Below are 16,277 nucleotides of genomic sequence, written 5' to 3' on the forward strand. Positions count from 1 at the left end.
GACTACAGAGGGAGAGATCCCAATTTAGTAGGAAAACATCAAATTACTAGCATCAAATTCATGCTATAATTGCAGTTATAGCCCTGTTTAGTTTCTCTTTACATTCCATAGAAGTTAGTTAATGCCAATCTTCATAATTTCTTCAAAACTGCTCATGGATTTTAAATGTAGCAACTAAGAAAGAAAGATAGGACATCTATAAAGTAATCATCCAATATATCTTAAAGGCCAAGGAATCTGAGGTTTTGTAGAGGCTACTGTGTTGTGAAAGACATACCCTGACTCTGTGTTTCTAATTTTTACTAAGTACCTCTTTTTTAATCTAATAGATGTGTTGTCATTTCTTCCTTCCAGGAGTTGGTTGATTGCATGCAAAATCATCTTCAACTTGTAAAAGTTTACCGTCCAAATTCATAAGTAGAAACGGGCAGCAGTTACTCAAGCTACAAAGTGTGGTTGATTGTCTTCATTGTTCCTCGAGGCAGATGGTGCACACCCATAATGTGCAGTAGTCGTGGCCGAGTGGTTAAGGCGATGGACTAGAAATCCATTGGGTTCTGCCCGCGCAGGTTCGAATCCTGCCGACTACGGATTGCTCCTTTTTCCTGGAGAAACTCATGGCTCCTAGCTTAGACAGGTGTACAGTTCTCAAGGTAAAAAACTGTCTGGGTGCCTGGGCCCAAGGAATTGGTGGTGAATGGATTTATATGCAGTTGGAGGCTGGTCAAAAGAGATGTCTCCAGGGACTCAATACCTGGAACAGTTCTCTTTAATATCTTCATTAAAGGTCTGGACAGGGGTTCCTAAAGAAGTTTAAATGTTATCTACTGTCCTGGCTGAACAAGGAGATTTTGATGAAAGTCTGGGGGGAAAAAAAAGAATTTACCATCTTTGGAAGAAGGGTCAGTCAACTCAGAACAGTATGAGGATGTTGCTGTGGTGTGCATGGGGAAAATTAGAAAGGCGAAAGCCCAGCAAGAACTTAATCTGGCCACGATCATTACAGATAACAAAAAATGTTTTTATGAATATATATACAGCAAGAGGAGGGCCAAGGAGAGTCTCCCACCTTTATTTGGTGCAGCAGGGAACATTATTACCGAGGATAAGGAAAAGGCTTATGTTCTCAATGCTTTCTGCTGTCTTTGATAGTCAGGCCAGTTATCTTCAGAGTACTCAGCCTTCTGAGCTGGAAGACAGGGATGGGGAACTGAATAAGCTTCCTATAATTCAAAAGGGGAAACAGTTAGCAACCTGCTACTTGACCTGGACTGTCACAAATCCATTGGACCAGATGGGATCCACCTGAGGGTACTGAGGGAGCTGGTGGAAGTGATTGCTAAGCAGTTTTTCATCATTTATGAGCAGTCCTGTGGGGTCAAGTGGGGAGGTCCCAGACAGTGGGAGACTTGCAAATGTGACGCCCATCTACAGAAAGGGTCAGAAGGAGGATCAGGGGAACTACAGTCCTGTCAGCCTGACCTCAGTATTGGGAAAGCTTATGGAGCAGATCATCTTGATTGTGATCATGTGGCAAGCGCAGAACAACTGAGGGATCAGTTGTAGCCAGCATAGGTTCATGAAAGGCAGGTCCTACTTGACCAGCCTCGTCTTCTATGACTAGATGACCAGCCTAGTGGATGACGCTGTGGACATAGTCTAATTGGACTTTAGTAAAGCCTTTGACACTGTCTCCCACATCATCCTCCTGGAAATGCTCACGGCTGGAGCTGGACAAATGTATTCTTTGCTGGGTAAAAAAACTGGCTGGATGTCTGGGCCCAGAGTGTGGTGATGAATGGACTTAAATCTAGCTGGTACCTGGTCACTAGTGGTATTCCTCAAGGGTCAGTATTGGAATCAGCCCTGTTAATTATTTTTATTGATGACGTGAACAAGAGGATTGAGTGCAGCCACAGAAGTTTGCAGATGACATGAAGTTGGGATCAAGTGTTCCTACCTGAGGGTAGGAAGGCTCTGCAGGGAGATCTAGATACTCTGAATTGACAAACTGAAGCCAATTGTATGAGCTTTTAACAAGACCAGCTGCAGGGTCCTGTGTTTTGGTCAAAACAACCCCATGCATCACTACAGGCTCGGAGCAGAAAGCAGTGTAGGAGGAAAAGGATCTGCGGGTGTTAGTTGACAGCCAGCTGAATGTGAGCCAGCAGTGTGTCTAGTTGGCCAAGAAGGTATTAGAAATAGTGTAGACAGCAAGACCAGGGAGGTGATTGTCTCTCCTGTTCTCAGGCACACCTGGAATACTGCATTCAGTTCTGGGCCCCTCACTACCAGAAAGACATTGAGGCCCTGAGAGCGTGTTTAGAGAAGATCAACTAAGTTAGTGAAGGGTCTGGAGCAAAAATCTGACGGGGAGCAGCTGAGGGAACTGGGATTGTTCAGTCTGGAGAAGAGGAGGCTCAGGGGAGACCTTATTGCTCTATACAATTCACTGAAAGGAGGTTTTGGCAAGATGGGAGTTAGTCTCTTTTCTCAGGTAATGATAGGATGAGAAGTAATGGCTTTAGGTTGCACTGGGGGAGGTTCCATTTTCATATTAGGAAAAATGTCTTCTCAGAAAGAAGAGTGAAGCATTGGAACAGGCTGCCCAAGGAGATGGTTAATTCACCGTCCATGGAGGGTTTTCAAGAATAGGGTGGATGTGGCACTGAGTGACATGGTTTAGTGGGCATGATGGTGATGAGTTGATGGTTGAACTACAATGATCTCAGAGATCTTTTCCAACCATAATGATTCTATAAAATGTTAGAATTACTTTTTTTTTTTTTTTTTCCTTGCCATTCTTCAAGATGTTATTCCTTTGCAGGATTCACGGGATGAATACATAGCAAGATGCATTAATGTAATGTGTGCATACTCATATGTTCTCTGTCTCTGCTTCTGTGTATTCTGATGCAGTGTTTAAACAAGTTTAAGTGATTAGGGGGTACTCCTGGCAGTAGGCTGGAATGAAGACAGTTCTTTCAGGATATAGCAAATTTACATTCTATCTGATGATAGGAATATTAGTAGTTATGATGATATATATAGTAGTTAGCTGACAGTCTCCCTATACATAAATGTAAGATGCATATCTGTGTGGAATCTTTTCCTCTTAGACTAATTTAACTAAATTAACTAAATAAGATTCATTGTCATTGTAGTATCAGAAGTTGTAGTAGCTCTTCCGCTTACTTGGAGGCATCCATATAGGCTTCATCACTGCTGCCAGAGTTGGAGTTCTTCTTTTGTGCTTTCTCTGCTTTTTGAAAAGGTAGGGTTATGTTTGTTTACATTTGCTACATCAGATTGCTTCATTTGCATCAACGTGAGAAACCTGTTCTCTCTACCTGGAAGAGAACTAGAAAATGCTTAGCCCATCTGATTGACTTGGGTGAGAGGTATCTGAGTGTCTCAAGTAACAATTACTCTGATTTATTCTCAGAAATATCTACTTGTTCATTCATTCTTTGTAGCTGCAGAGCTTTTGCCCTCATGCTCAGTGTTTTTTCCACATCTGATACCAATGCTAATAATAAATAATCTACAGTACATGACGAGCAGCTCTTGTAATTCTGCCTGCACAGAAAAGAGGTACCCAAACTGCTTTTCAGGATCCTTTTGGAGATGGGGTGTATGTCTTTTATTCAAGAATTTCTTTGAGTAAATGCAGGCTACCATTTGGGCCACGGGCTCATTTCCTAATTCTGATGTATCTGATGCTCTGTAAAACATCTGCTCCGCTAGCTGGGGCAAAAATGGCAGTCATGTGGTCTGTTTACCCAGTAGAGGGGGGAGGGAGTCTCTGATGTTTTGTCATGTACAGGAAGCCTGTCTGCTGCTGTACCTACCTTAAAATTGTAGATCAGCTGTGTCTTTTGAGGACGAAAGGTTCTTTACAGTGATGTCTTTTGTCCTGTGTTCCAGTAGATTCCTCAACTCTTTTCTTTTTTAAAAAAACAAAACATACAAAAAAAGGAAACCTGGAACTTTTTCTAGCAAACATTGAGCTAGTGCTTTTTCTTTTGTTTAGTCAAATCTGTCTTTATTTGTGAATTAAGAAAGACAAAGATAAGGCGCAGGGTAGCAACAGATAGTGACAAGCATCGGTGTACCCAGAATTATTTCATTACTACATGGAGAAGATTCAGCAACTTAAAAAATGATGTCCATTTAGGGAGGCAGATGCTTTTTTCTGCCTTTGTTGTTTCAGCCTGTAGAAGTTGTAAGGATTTAAAGGATTCCCTCTGGTGTTGTGGAGTAACAAAGAGCAGTAAGCTCACTGAGAGTTCTCAAACACTGAAAATTGGATTTTGTAGTGAAGGTACTGAAGTCAGTCAAGCAACAGTGGGAAGAGCTGTTACAGAATAATGTGTGTGAGTCATTCCTGTTTTCAAATATTAATTTCTATAGTAGGTTTTTAACTTTTTCTCCCTGTTTAGAGTGAAATGCAACTGCATGAGAAAGAGATGATGAGGCAACATCATGAAGAGACGTTGAATGAGCACAGAGAACTAATTGATGCTCTGACTGCTGAAATACTTCTAGTAAGGGAAGAAAATGTTGCTATACAGGTACTAAGCCCTTTCTCCAATTTGCTAGAATAGTGAGTTTTGCTACAAGCATATAGACTGAGATGCATTGTCTGTATGTTCAGGAAATAAAATGATAAAATTAAATGAGGAGTCTGAGAATGTCAGCTATGGGACGGGGATGTTTGTAAACATTTTATCTTTATAATGTTTAATTTCTGAGAAAATGCTCATTCCCCGCAACTGACCTTTTCTTTGTTACCTACAATTTAATGATTTAAGCATCTGCAGCTACTAGAGCAGTGAAATAGAATAAACTATTGTAGACTATATAATACTACATTCTCATTTTTTCAGTTTGCACTGATGGTAGATTATTGTTTACATCTGCAATTGAAGTAATAAATCAACTTTGGAGAAGAAGTGAGATGATAAGGAAAAGAAAAAAAGAGAATTTCTTTGATACAGGAGAAAAAAATAAAGAATAAGTGTAGAGACATGGATAATTCATACCTCACTGCAATCTCACAAATTCATGCAGAGATATTAAGAGGCCAAATTTCTTCTCAATGCTGCTTACGATCTATAGTTCTGATTCATATTGCTAGAATAAAAATCTTTCTCTCTTTTTCCTTAGAAAAAGCTTCAGCAGTACATGATTGAAACAGATGAAAAGATGACCTCTCTCACACAAGCATTTAAGGGCCTCCCTTTGGTAGAACCTAGAAGAGAAGAAAGTCCAAGTCATTTTGGAATTGCACACAGAAGTCCATCATGCACCCAAGGTAATGTGTATGCATGTGTGAAGGAAATGGGAGTTGTGGCTACTTTTATTCTTACAGTGGAAAATGTGGTAGTTAACAGATGTCTGTTTGAATAAATGCGTCTTGTGAACTTGAATCTCACTTCTGGAAATTCATATGTTGTGGGTTCTGCTGCAAGCATGAGCACTTATCTACAGATGTATTTATTTTTTTAGCATTATTGAAGCTGAATTCCATCTGTCTCAGTCTGGACTTGAAAGTTATCCATATAAACAGTCCTAGACATTTTAGTGACAAGTCATGTACTTTAAAAAAAAAAAAAAAAAATGGCAGAAAGGGAGTAACCTTTCCCAACAAATGTGGGACATCCTTCTCCTTACCCCAATAAGACGTAAGGTCAGGTTTATCCTGAGGGTCTTAACAGGAAAAAAAAAAAATTCATCTGAAGCATGATCCTGGATTCCACCTTTCTATTGCTGAGGCGTAGTAATAGTTTGAGATTTGTTCTTCCACTAAACGCTGGAGGTCGCTGCTGACCAGAAACAGAAGTTGCTTTGATTTGTAAAGCAATCAAGCAGAAGGCTGTTGCTTGATGTTAGTGAATTATTTCGGAGGTGAATGACCACTTGAGAGATATATAATGTGTTTATACAGGCAGAGTTAACCTAGTGGCATCCCTGGCCAAACTAACCAAATTTATACTTCTAATATTCCTTTACAACTGTGTTTTCTCCCAGTCATCTTTTCTGATTGCTTATTTAAATCTATTATTTTTGCTTTCAAGATCAGTACCTTCTTGTGAATCCTGTGATTGCTTGGAGCATTTTGTATTCCTTAGTTAAATGCTGTTCATATGGTGTAGACATCACAGTCAAAAACATTCTTTCTGACTATTTCTGTAGTGTTCTCAAGAAGAAGCCACACACGAGATCATGTCTTTGTGTGACTTCCCTCAGCTTTGTAATAATTAACAACAATAACAAAAAAAAATCTAAAAACCACCATTAACTCATATCTAACAGGTTTGCAAAAATTCTTTCTTACTGGTCTCTCTTCTCAGAAAGTGGCATATTTCTTCCTTGTGAGCGGCTGAACTCCTCACTCTTCTACTCTTAAAGCTTCTGTCTGGTTGCAGAATATTAGAGAGAGCTTATGCATAGTTTCTGCAGTAAAAAAAAGCTGACAACAAACTTCCCTGTAGTGAGGAAAAATGGCTGAAAGAGGAGTCAGGGGAAATATTGTGATGAGAAGGAGCTTTGTGAGGAGGATGCTTTGGAAATGCAGTTCTGTATGGTAAAACAGAGGAGGAAGATCTTTCTTATCGTCTGCCAGGGTCATCGTGTAGTGAGTGGAAGATCTTAGATTCCATCTCAGTAATATGAACCATAAAAAGTATCTTAGGCAAACAGCTTCTTTTGGCTCTTTGCCTTTACAGAGTACTTCTTGTCTCTTGTATTTTGGGATCACATATGTTCTCCCTGAATTTCCAGTAACTTTACCATTGGGAACAAATATCCTGAGCAAAATCATGAAGGAATAATTCAAACACAGCACTAAGGAAGCAGTGCATGCAAGTATATTAAAATTACTGTGGTCTCACAGCTAGCTACAGCTTTGAGTTCACACATTTCATACCTTCCTGGTTTGTTCAGTGTAGATGATACACAAACTAGTTTTAGTTGAGTACTGAAGAATAGCTCATCTCTTTACTGGAGAGATGTCTTGATTTGAATTAAGTCATAATAAGAGCACCAAAGAGTTCAAAAAAGCTTTGAATTTTTTTTTCCACTCTGCTGTTCCTGCCAGGAGCAGGGATGGTGTAGATTTACTCTCCTGAGAATATTACCAAATGCAGCTTACTTACATACCTGTGCCTCACAAGTCGTATGTCTTTACATCTCGTGCATGGGCTACAAACAGATCTCTGACTAATATCTTGAAGTGGTGAGATTATGTACATAGGTTGCTTTGAAAGTAATGCCTCCTACTTATTCCTGTGGAAATACTACAGATATGAAGAGCGCAATAATGCTGTTTGATAGAGCCAGTTCTCAGCTACAAAATACTACTTCTCAGCATAGTCACCACCATTAGCTGTGCATTTTTTCCAGCAAAGAACAAGAGCCTGTATGCCATGCTTGTCAAAATCTGCACTGGCACAGATGACCACTGTTGAAACACACCACCTACCACCTCACTGTGCTCATATTCACTGTTTGGTGTCCATAAATGTTTAGCAAGTGTCAGTGAATGACAGCGTGTGCCTTTGTTTCTGCATGGAGGAATTAATGACTCTCCTTTGCTTCGTCTTCACTTCTATGTCAGGCACCATTTTGTCAGGCTGCCCCTCTGCTGCTATTACATAGCAATAACACATAACAATGTTGGCGAGAAAGTTCAACCACTGCTGCCATAGCACCAACATCTATCTCTGACACTGTGGGCCAACATAAGAAAATAGGATGCATAACTTTCTGAGCAGAATTTGTATAATAGCATTGTTGTTTTTTTTCCCCACTCTCCTAAACCCAGTGAAAGTTTTGTACCTCGGGATCAGAAGAAAGCTGGGATTGTGTTGGGAATGTGCTCTAGTCTGTCTTTCCAGATACCTAAACGTAAGAATTGCCATTGAGATTTTTCTTTACGCAGGTTTTGCACTAACACTAATTGTGCTGTTCTTTAAATTCCATTCCTGCTTCATCTCTTTCTTTAGAAAAACCTGATCTGAGCTATTTTGAATCCAGGACTGATGAAGGCAAAAGGAAGACTATACTGAGATTCCCTCAGGAAGAACACCCTGCCAAGACTCCTCAGAGGCCGTGTGCCCCAGGTGATGAGGCAGCAGGTAGAAGCTTGCCAGCTCAGGTCTTCCAGCCAGCTGTACTGTTGTCACCACCCCGACAGAAGAACAGTCCGGAATTGACTCCCTGCCAGAACAGTGAGATCTCTCTGGCTGAAGTAGACTTGGAAGTCTGTGTAGTGTGTTACTATTTCAATGTCTGAGGCTCATATTACCTTTGGAGTTATTTTCTCTTATTTTAGTCTGCCCAGACACCTTGGCACTATAGCTGGAATATCCTGCTTCTGCACCCAGACGGGCTTTTCTTTTCTTTCTGTGCCTGCTAGATTTCCTTTAGACTATCTGTCTCCTACAGTCTCCATTTATAGTCTTATCAGTGGCAGTGCAGACTGAAATTTTTATCTTGTACTGATTTTGAATGTCACTTCTGTATGACTTGCGTTGTTCTAGCTTGTTTTGCTAGTTTTTTGTATGTGATTTACAGCACATTGTCTGTGATCTCCATCTACCGATGGAATAATACTTTCTCTGTCACCTATGGAACCATGGAGTACTAGAAATCAACCTATTCTGCAGACAAAGCAGGATGCCCATAGATTGCATGCTGGTCATGTGTGTGGTGTGTTCAAAGTTTGCTAATGATGACCACAAAAATATCCAACTATTTTTGTTGGCCATTGAGCTTAGTGGGTTGGTAAATAGTTTGTTGTTATTATAGAAGCTTTGTATTATTGGAATGTACTATTCCAAAAGCTTTGTTACCAGCCCAAATAACTAGCAGAAGAAAAATGCAGACTTTTAGTTTATTGGGTAAAATAATTGGATTTTGTAAAATGGAGGGCTAATTCAGAACTATTCCTTTACTTCTTGTTTGTAGTATTTACAACCATTTCTCAGCCTGCTGAAAACACTGAGAGAGAACCATGCAAGGAGAGGAGCTCACCTTCCCCCTTGAAAACATGGAGCGTGACTGAGGAAAACTGTCTCATGTCTCAAAGGCAACCAATTCCTCCTGCAGACAAAGACTTGCAGAATTCCCAAGAGAAAATCAGTTTGTCCTGTCCCGGTGCCACTACCAAAAACGACACAGTTGGAGAATTCTCTCAAAGCAGTGATCTGCTGGGACAGATAGCTGAGCTCACACAACAGAACTCACTAATTAAAGCTCAGCTGAGCAAATTCAGAAGCTTCTCTGAAGATGTAAGTGACTGTCTGCCTCAGCCAGACCCAATGCAAAATTCAAATTCTTGTCCAGACTCTTCACAAGGGCAGGTGAGAATTTAAAAAAAAAAAAAAAAAGGAATGCTGGATTCCCTTTTGTGTGCATCTGCTTTCCCTTAGCTTACTGGTGTTATAACCGTTTCTTCCTTGTTTCTTCTTTAAGAAGAGTAGCAAAACAAATGTTCTTTTTGTTCATCCACTTGGAGACTTTGATTTTACTGTTCCCTAAGGTCAGCAGTCATTTCTAATATTGGAATATTAGGCCTGTGTTATATATGAGTGCTTAACATCTGCAAGTCTGGAGCGTTTATAAGCTTCAGATGAAGTTCTGCTGTAAAGAGATTACTGCATATCTCTTGTAGCTTGGATAATATTAGCAACGAAATGGCAGCAGATAATATTAACAGTGCAAACACTGCATCAACCCACAGATTCCATGCCATGTGTCTTTTCTGCTGCAGTGATGTAAAAGCTCTTGAAATTTGTTTTGTTTAATATCTTGTAAATACTTGAAACTAGTATGTATCTGTTCGGGTCTGTCTTGTCCTGTTGTGCAGTGAAAATCCCAACGTTTTTGGGAAAGAACTTCAAGGCTTCAGTTTACGTAGGAAATATTAAATCTGCAACTAAACAGCTATTCAGTGGTACCCCAGTGAGTGGAGTTAACAGCACAAAAACACTCAATCCCTGTACTTGCTACTGTCTGTATTTCTTCTGTCATAGTGGCTGAATTTCTGCTCAGTTAAATATCCTAAAGATTTAAAATTTCCTCATTTTAAATGTAGGCTGAGAATGTGGTCACTTTCTACACTGTGTTATGTTGTGTAACGTTCAGTAATTCAGTTGTACAAGGTGATGCAAACTTCTAAAATGTTGTTTTTGTGAAAATAATTACTGGAGGGGAAGGGGTCAGATGGATGAAAACCTGATTTAAAGATGAGTTGCAAGATAGTTCTGCTAGAAATCTGCTTTTCTTCCTCATTTGCTCTTGAGTACATGGCCTTCTGGTTAAATATTTTCTTAACTGTGGTTAGTTGCTGGAGGGTTGTAGGTTTTCTATCTTTGTTTTGTAATTTGGAATTATACAGATGAGCTCTTTTTCCTATTTGTAGGAAGACCTGTTTTAAAACATTGTGTTTAGTCATTTTAAGTTTTTAATTAGAAGTAATTATCCAGTTATCTAAGTAGACTCATCTTGTGGTACCGAAGAGCTTGGAGGAAAGAATAGCAGAGCTGAATCGTCAGAGCACAGAAGCACGTGATAAACTGCTGCAGCTAATAGATCAGCAGAAATTAGCTGCTGCTGATACAGTCTCTCCAGTTCTGCCCTCATCCCGAAATTATACTGGTAAGTACCCAGCTTCAGGAGGAACAAAAACCTAGTAAAATGTTTTTTCACTTTTGTGGGAGGTCTCTTCCTTAACTGATGCAGTCAGCAGCATGCTTTCCATCAGTGTCTGCACACTACAAGCACCCCTCATTTTAGAGGTGATGGATTTCAGACAGTTATGCAAGATACGTCAGCTAAACTCCTAAAGTTAGTTTTCTAGCAGCTAGTTCAGTGCAAATGTTATGCTTCGTGGTCAGTTTGTTGTGCCCTTGTCTGCAGAACAGTTCTGCTGTGCAGTCACTGAATGGCAGAACTGTGCTTTGTTGCCAGCAGCCAGCAGAGCAGTTCTCAGTGTCTCACATTCTCAGTATTTTAATTCTTGCAGCATTTTCATCAGTATTTTCTGATGGGCAATCTGTCTTTTTCAGAGAGTGGATATGGGTTTGAATGGACCTTCAGCCTGATGTTTTATGTTTGCTCTGTGTATTCCATGAAATTTTGAAATGTTCTGGAGTTCTCATCAAAATCAAGCTATTACTTTTTTGCCTAGAAAATGCAAGGAGGACAATTGAAGTGTCTGTTCCTGTGGCAGCTTCTGTGGACAGCTCCAAAGAAGATAGTGTTTCCCCTGGCAGTGTGACCAGTATGAGAAGGTAGATGTTGACCTTTTACTACTTTATTTTTGTATTCACTTGATTGCATACATAGAGAACTCTTAATGAAATATAATCATGTATATTCTTTGGCTTCGTGGACTTTCTACTCTTTAGAAATAGCACAAACATCCGATATCATCTTCAACTTTCATTGTCTGTATTTAAAATACCTGTAGTGTCATGTAAGACTTATCACATGGGTTGTTGGCTGTTGATGAAAGGAGCCCAACTCAGCGTCCTAGACATGATTCCGATAGTCACTTCCACTTTTTTTTTTATATTTTTAATCTTATTTTTAACATCTACAGGTCTGTAGGAGGTTCTAGCAAACCTTCTTCACCCCTAAGTACCACATCAGAAAGGGTGACATTAAATCCTGTCAGTCAGAGGCCAAAGGTAAGACTGAAAAATCATCAGCCAGAGGGCTTGATTTCTGTGCTACGTAGATAGAATGCAAGACAGATATAGAGGAGGGAGGAACTCAGTCTTACTTTGAATGTACTGATGCTAATGGTAATCGATTCATAGCAGTCTGGATTCTGGATAACTGATAAAGGGAGGCCTGAGTGCTAGTGACGTGAGTTGTTTGCTGCCACAGAGCTGTCACTTACAAGTGAGTATTCCTGTAACTATGTTTTCTGCTGTGGCATCTATTTGTGTTAGAACTGGGAACCTCTGTCAGACTTTGTCTGACTGACGGCTCCAGAGAATTTCAAGTAATCTTTATAATGTTCTGATGGAGTCTACATTTAAGAGTCAAGCAAACTCTTACCTAGCCATTACACACGTTTGAAAGTTGAATAAATCCAACCTGAAAGAAGATAATGAGTATCTATTTCTAATTCCTGATTTGCAAGAAGAATAGACTACGGGGAGGAGATGCTTTCACATGGAAATCCAGATAATAGTATAATCTGGTAAAACATTCAGCCCTGTTAGTAGCAACCATGAGGGGACATTAATACTGACTTTCCTGATGTCCAAAGTAACTTAAATTAGGAGTCTAAAACTTTGTATCCTAATAGAGGAGTAAGCATAAAGGAGCTTCAGAATACTGAAAATATTAAGTGTGACTTAAGCAAGGTCTCTAAAGGTGGTGGTGTGACCGTCCCTGTGGTGTCTGTGGCAGAAAATTGCTTTCTAGCAGGGAAACAGTGCTGACTAGCAAATCTGTGGGAAGTTTATGATGTATAAATTTCAACTTGTTTCCTCTTTTGCAGGCAGAAAAGCAAAAAGAAGAAGGCTGGTTTGCATTGTCGATGCATATTATGTAAAGGAAGCTGTGCTCAACTACTATTAATTTATTTATTTTAAAAACTTTCTTACAAATCACATTTATATCACTGTTGTCTCCCACTCCAAATGTAGACTTTAACTCTGAAGTGCTTTCCTGTGAATTTAAAAAGGTCAATAATGCTTACTGTATTTGTGCCATACAGAATACCGTAGGAAGTCCTGGGGATGAGTTTCCAGAACAGACACACTGCTGTAACTCCTTCTTACTGAATAAGTCTTCCATAAATGTGTATAACTGGGGCTGGTGTAGCACTGACCTGTTACTGTATTTGTGGGTTGTATTACATGTACAGGTTGTATTACCTACGCTAAAGAAAAATGATGCAAGAAAATGTTTGAGAAACTTGAAATTTCTGGAGCATATATTTTTACAAGATAAGGGATTGAAAAAAATGGGAAACTGAGATGAGGGACTGCACATATATGTTCAAAAGCAGCATATGGATCAGGAAGCCAGTCTGTTCCTGCTGGATGAGAATTTGCTTTGGTAATTACTTGCTCCTTCTGTGCTCTATAGTTGCCCCCCAAAATGGTGTATTCTGTGCAGTTAGCATATCAAGGATTGCTTCTGAACTTGAGGATTGCTTTTTTAAAAAAATTAAGTATTTTTTTATAACAAGCATAACTTGACTAGAGGAAGTTGAATTAAGAGTTTCTATTTATAACATACTGAAGTTTCATCTCTGATACAACAGAAAACTGATGTGAGTACAATTGTATTAAGGTATTCTGGTGTGTGTGTGCATACATATATGTTGTTTGTATGTTGTTTTCATTTGACTTTTTAAAATGGCCATCATTTTAGTATTAATGTTAACCAATAAAATCTAGGATTATCACAAAATGCTTGTATGCTTAATCCTTACATTGTAGTAAACTCAGGCAAAAACCTTGATAATCTAGATAAAAAATGAAAAAGTTAGCAAGTCTGGATTTGATGAGTAAAGTTGTTTCAATCTTTTTTAAAGTATTACTTTTTTTTTTTAATTGGTGTAATGCTTCTAAGGGTATTGGTGGCTTGTGGCTTACAGAGGGGACAGTCCATATTCTCTTTCAATCAGTTCAGTTTTAGGAGAAGGAAGGAAACAATTTCCAGGACACCCAGCCCTGGATTGTGGACCTTTGCTTTCACAGCTTGAGCAATATCCTGGGGCTGAGGGGAGGCCTCTGAGGGGGGAGCAAGGGTTGCAACCAGCACTGCTGACTGCTGCCACAATTCCTGCAATATAGGGTTGTGATTCTGCTTGGTATTCTGGTCACACGAGGTCCTGAACTCCACCACCTCGTGGTCACTGCAACCGAGGCTGCCCTCGACCTTCACTGCTTCAACCCGATCCTCCTTATTATAGTGAGAACAATATCCAGCGGCACTCCTCTCCTAGTTGGTTCATCCACCATTTGCATCAGGAAGTTATCATCAATGCAGTGGAGGAACCTCCTGGACTGTGGATGGCTGGCTGAGCATGCCTTCCAGCAGATAGCAGGGTAGTTTAAAAATCCCCCACAATTACCAGGGCCTGTCATTGCAAGACTGTTATCAGCTTCCTGTAGAAGGCCTTGTCAACTTTCTTGCCCTGATCTGGTGGCCTGTAATAGTCACCCACAACAGTATCACCTATGCCAGCCTGCCCCTTAATTCTCACCCACAAACTCAACTCGTTCCTCATCTGCTTCTGGACAGAACTCACCCAAAAATGGAAGGAAAGAAGAGAAAATAACTTGTGCCCTGGACTTTTTCACCAACCAACCGAAGGCTTATTCCCCTCATACCATGGGATGTAGCTTCCTACCTTCGTCTGGAAGATCGGTAGCAGGCCGAAGTCCCTCGAGTGCACCAGGCTGGGGAGCACCCTGGTGATATCCCTGATCTTGGCACCAGGTAGACTGCAGACTTCCCTATGGTGAGGGTCAACTCTTCATGTTGGGCCTTCTGTTCCTCTCAGCAAGGAATTGTCTACTATAATTACCCTTTTTGCTTTCTTCTTGGAGGCAGTCTTGAGACATCGTGTCAATTGCCTCTTCCTATCTGACCTCATAGATGAGCCTTCCACCACATCCTCACCTACCTCTCCCTCATTATCCAGGGCCTCAAACCTATTATGGAGGGGCACCTGGGGAAGTGAGGTAGGTAGGGAGAGGGGCTGCCCACGATGCTCCATGATCTTCCCAAGCATAGAGGTAAGACTCACCGGCTTGTAGTTCCCTGGGTCTTCCTTTCTCCCTTTCTTAAAAATGGGAGTAATGTTTCCCTTTTTCCAGTCACTGGGGACTTCACAGGACAGCCATGATTTTTCAGATATGATGAAGAGCAACTTGGCAACCACATCAGCCATCTCTCTCAGAATCCTAGCATGGATCTCACCCGGCCCCATGGACTTACATACGTTATATGTTAGATGGAAGTCCACATGACAGCATAAAGCTGAAGACATGTTGCTGAGGGACTGTTTGTGTTACTGTTTGTTGGTTGTCTTTTGCTTGTTCTGGACTTCACACAGCAGCTGTAACTGCTACTAACATCCGATTTTTCATATGTGGTGAAGAAAGAAGATTGGGGCTCCGTTTCATTTGTTTTTCAGTTGTGTTAAAGAATAGGCTGGTATTATCCAGCCCCAGTGTGTTGTTATTGCCAGTGACTAAGATTTTGCATGATAAACATCTTACTGCCTCACTTCCTTTTTTCCAGGCCTTTCGTGTTCCCCCTTTTTGTCTTAAATGTCATTAGAAGGACATCTGACAACATTAAGCACAAATGTAAAAGGCAGGTACAGAGAAGCGCTGTAGTTTTTGCTTTTCCCTTGTCTTCCTCTTTTAATAAATATGCAAAATAGGAATAGGTTTCCCTCTGAAAATGTTTCAAGGGAAAAGCACGGGAAAGTTTCCTATGAATGTTTTGATTACAAAATTCTAAACGAAAAACTTCATTCCATATAGTGGTATAATTTCAGTTTTGGAAATGGGAAGCCTAAGAGATTTTCTTGAGTTTTCAACTGTTTCCTCTTTCACAGTCATCAGTCTTTTTGTAGGCACGTGAAAGTAATGTTTTGCCTTGTTTAGCTTTTGATTTGGAATGTTAAATAGCTGATAAATAGCTGAGGGCAAGAAGCAGAGAAGTGAAGTCCAGAAAGAGATCTCACTTTTTAAACTTTTACTTACTTAATCCAGTTTATGCAGGAAAACTGGAAAGTTTTAGGACTGATACTTTGATCTTTGTTTTACATTACACCTTAGGAGGACATACAATGTCCATAAGCCTTTTTTAAGCAGAGAAATCTCAAGTGTGACTGTTTCCCTCTGAAACCTTTAGCTACAGTGAAGTGCCAATGCCATTAGAAGGCAGTCTGGCACTGCTGATGCATGTTGTGTAGGTGCACATTAAGATCAGCCCTTACAATAGTGATGAGGCCCTGTAGGTCCAGGGTGACGAACTGTTGTTGAGATGCCTTGTCCTTTTTAGCTGTGGAAGCTTCTCACAAGAAGAAAAACTTTTGTGATGACAGTGAAGAGAAGGGAAGCCTACACTGACAAAATGAAGTCTAAAAGATGCTTTTAGAGCTGCTCTGTTTCCAAAAGGGAGATAAAAGTGCCAAGCTCTGTAGGTTCAAGACATTGGAATAATATTTTACTGCTGGAATATGCTTATTCAGCTTAATTTGTTAATAGGAGAAGTTGCTTTAT

At 40.1% G+C, this 16,277-nt stretch overlaps 1 protein-coding gene and 1 non-coding gene across 4 annotated transcripts in view; both read left to right on the forward strand.

Moving 5' to 3' along the window:
* The window catches only part of SPICE1 (spindle and centriole associated protein 1), a 34,637-nt gene extending 21,194 nt beyond the window's left edge, over positions 1-13,443 (forward strand). For 2 of the 3 annotated variants that reach the window (XM_090149965.1, XM_090149970.1), the window contains 8 exons: positions 4,443-4,574; positions 5,170-5,317; positions 8,010-8,234; positions 8,974-9,368; positions 10,506-10,665; positions 11,198-11,300; positions 11,612-11,699; positions 12,524-13,443. In XM_090149965.1, the coding sequence (XP_090006091.1) occupies positions 4,443-4,574; positions 5,170-5,317; positions 8,010-8,234; positions 8,974-9,368; positions 10,506-10,665; positions 11,198-11,300; positions 11,612-11,699; positions 12,524-12,577 (1,305 nt within the window). In that variant the 3' untranslated portion in view covers positions 12,578-13,443. Of the gene's footprint in view, positions 1-4,442; positions 4,575-5,169; positions 5,318-8,009; positions 8,235-8,973; positions 9,369-10,502; positions 10,666-11,197; positions 11,301-11,611; positions 11,700-12,523 lie in introns of those variants that run through there. The other variant, XM_090149967.1, reaches the window with a different exon arrangement.
* On the forward strand, positions 509-590 carry TRNAS-AGA (transfer RNA serine (anticodon AGA)). The gene has a single exon. It is a non-coding gene; the product is annotated as a tRNA-Ser (tRNA).
* Positions 13,444-16,277: the final 2,834 nt, after the last annotated feature.

This window comes from Phasianus colchicus, chromosome 1 (assembly GCF_987193195.1).
Source record: "Phasianus colchicus chromosome 1, bPhaCol1.hap1.1, whole genome shotgun sequence".
NCBI classification, from domain to species: domain Eukaryota; kingdom Metazoa; phylum Chordata; class Aves; order Galliformes; family Phasianidae; genus Phasianus; species Phasianus colchicus.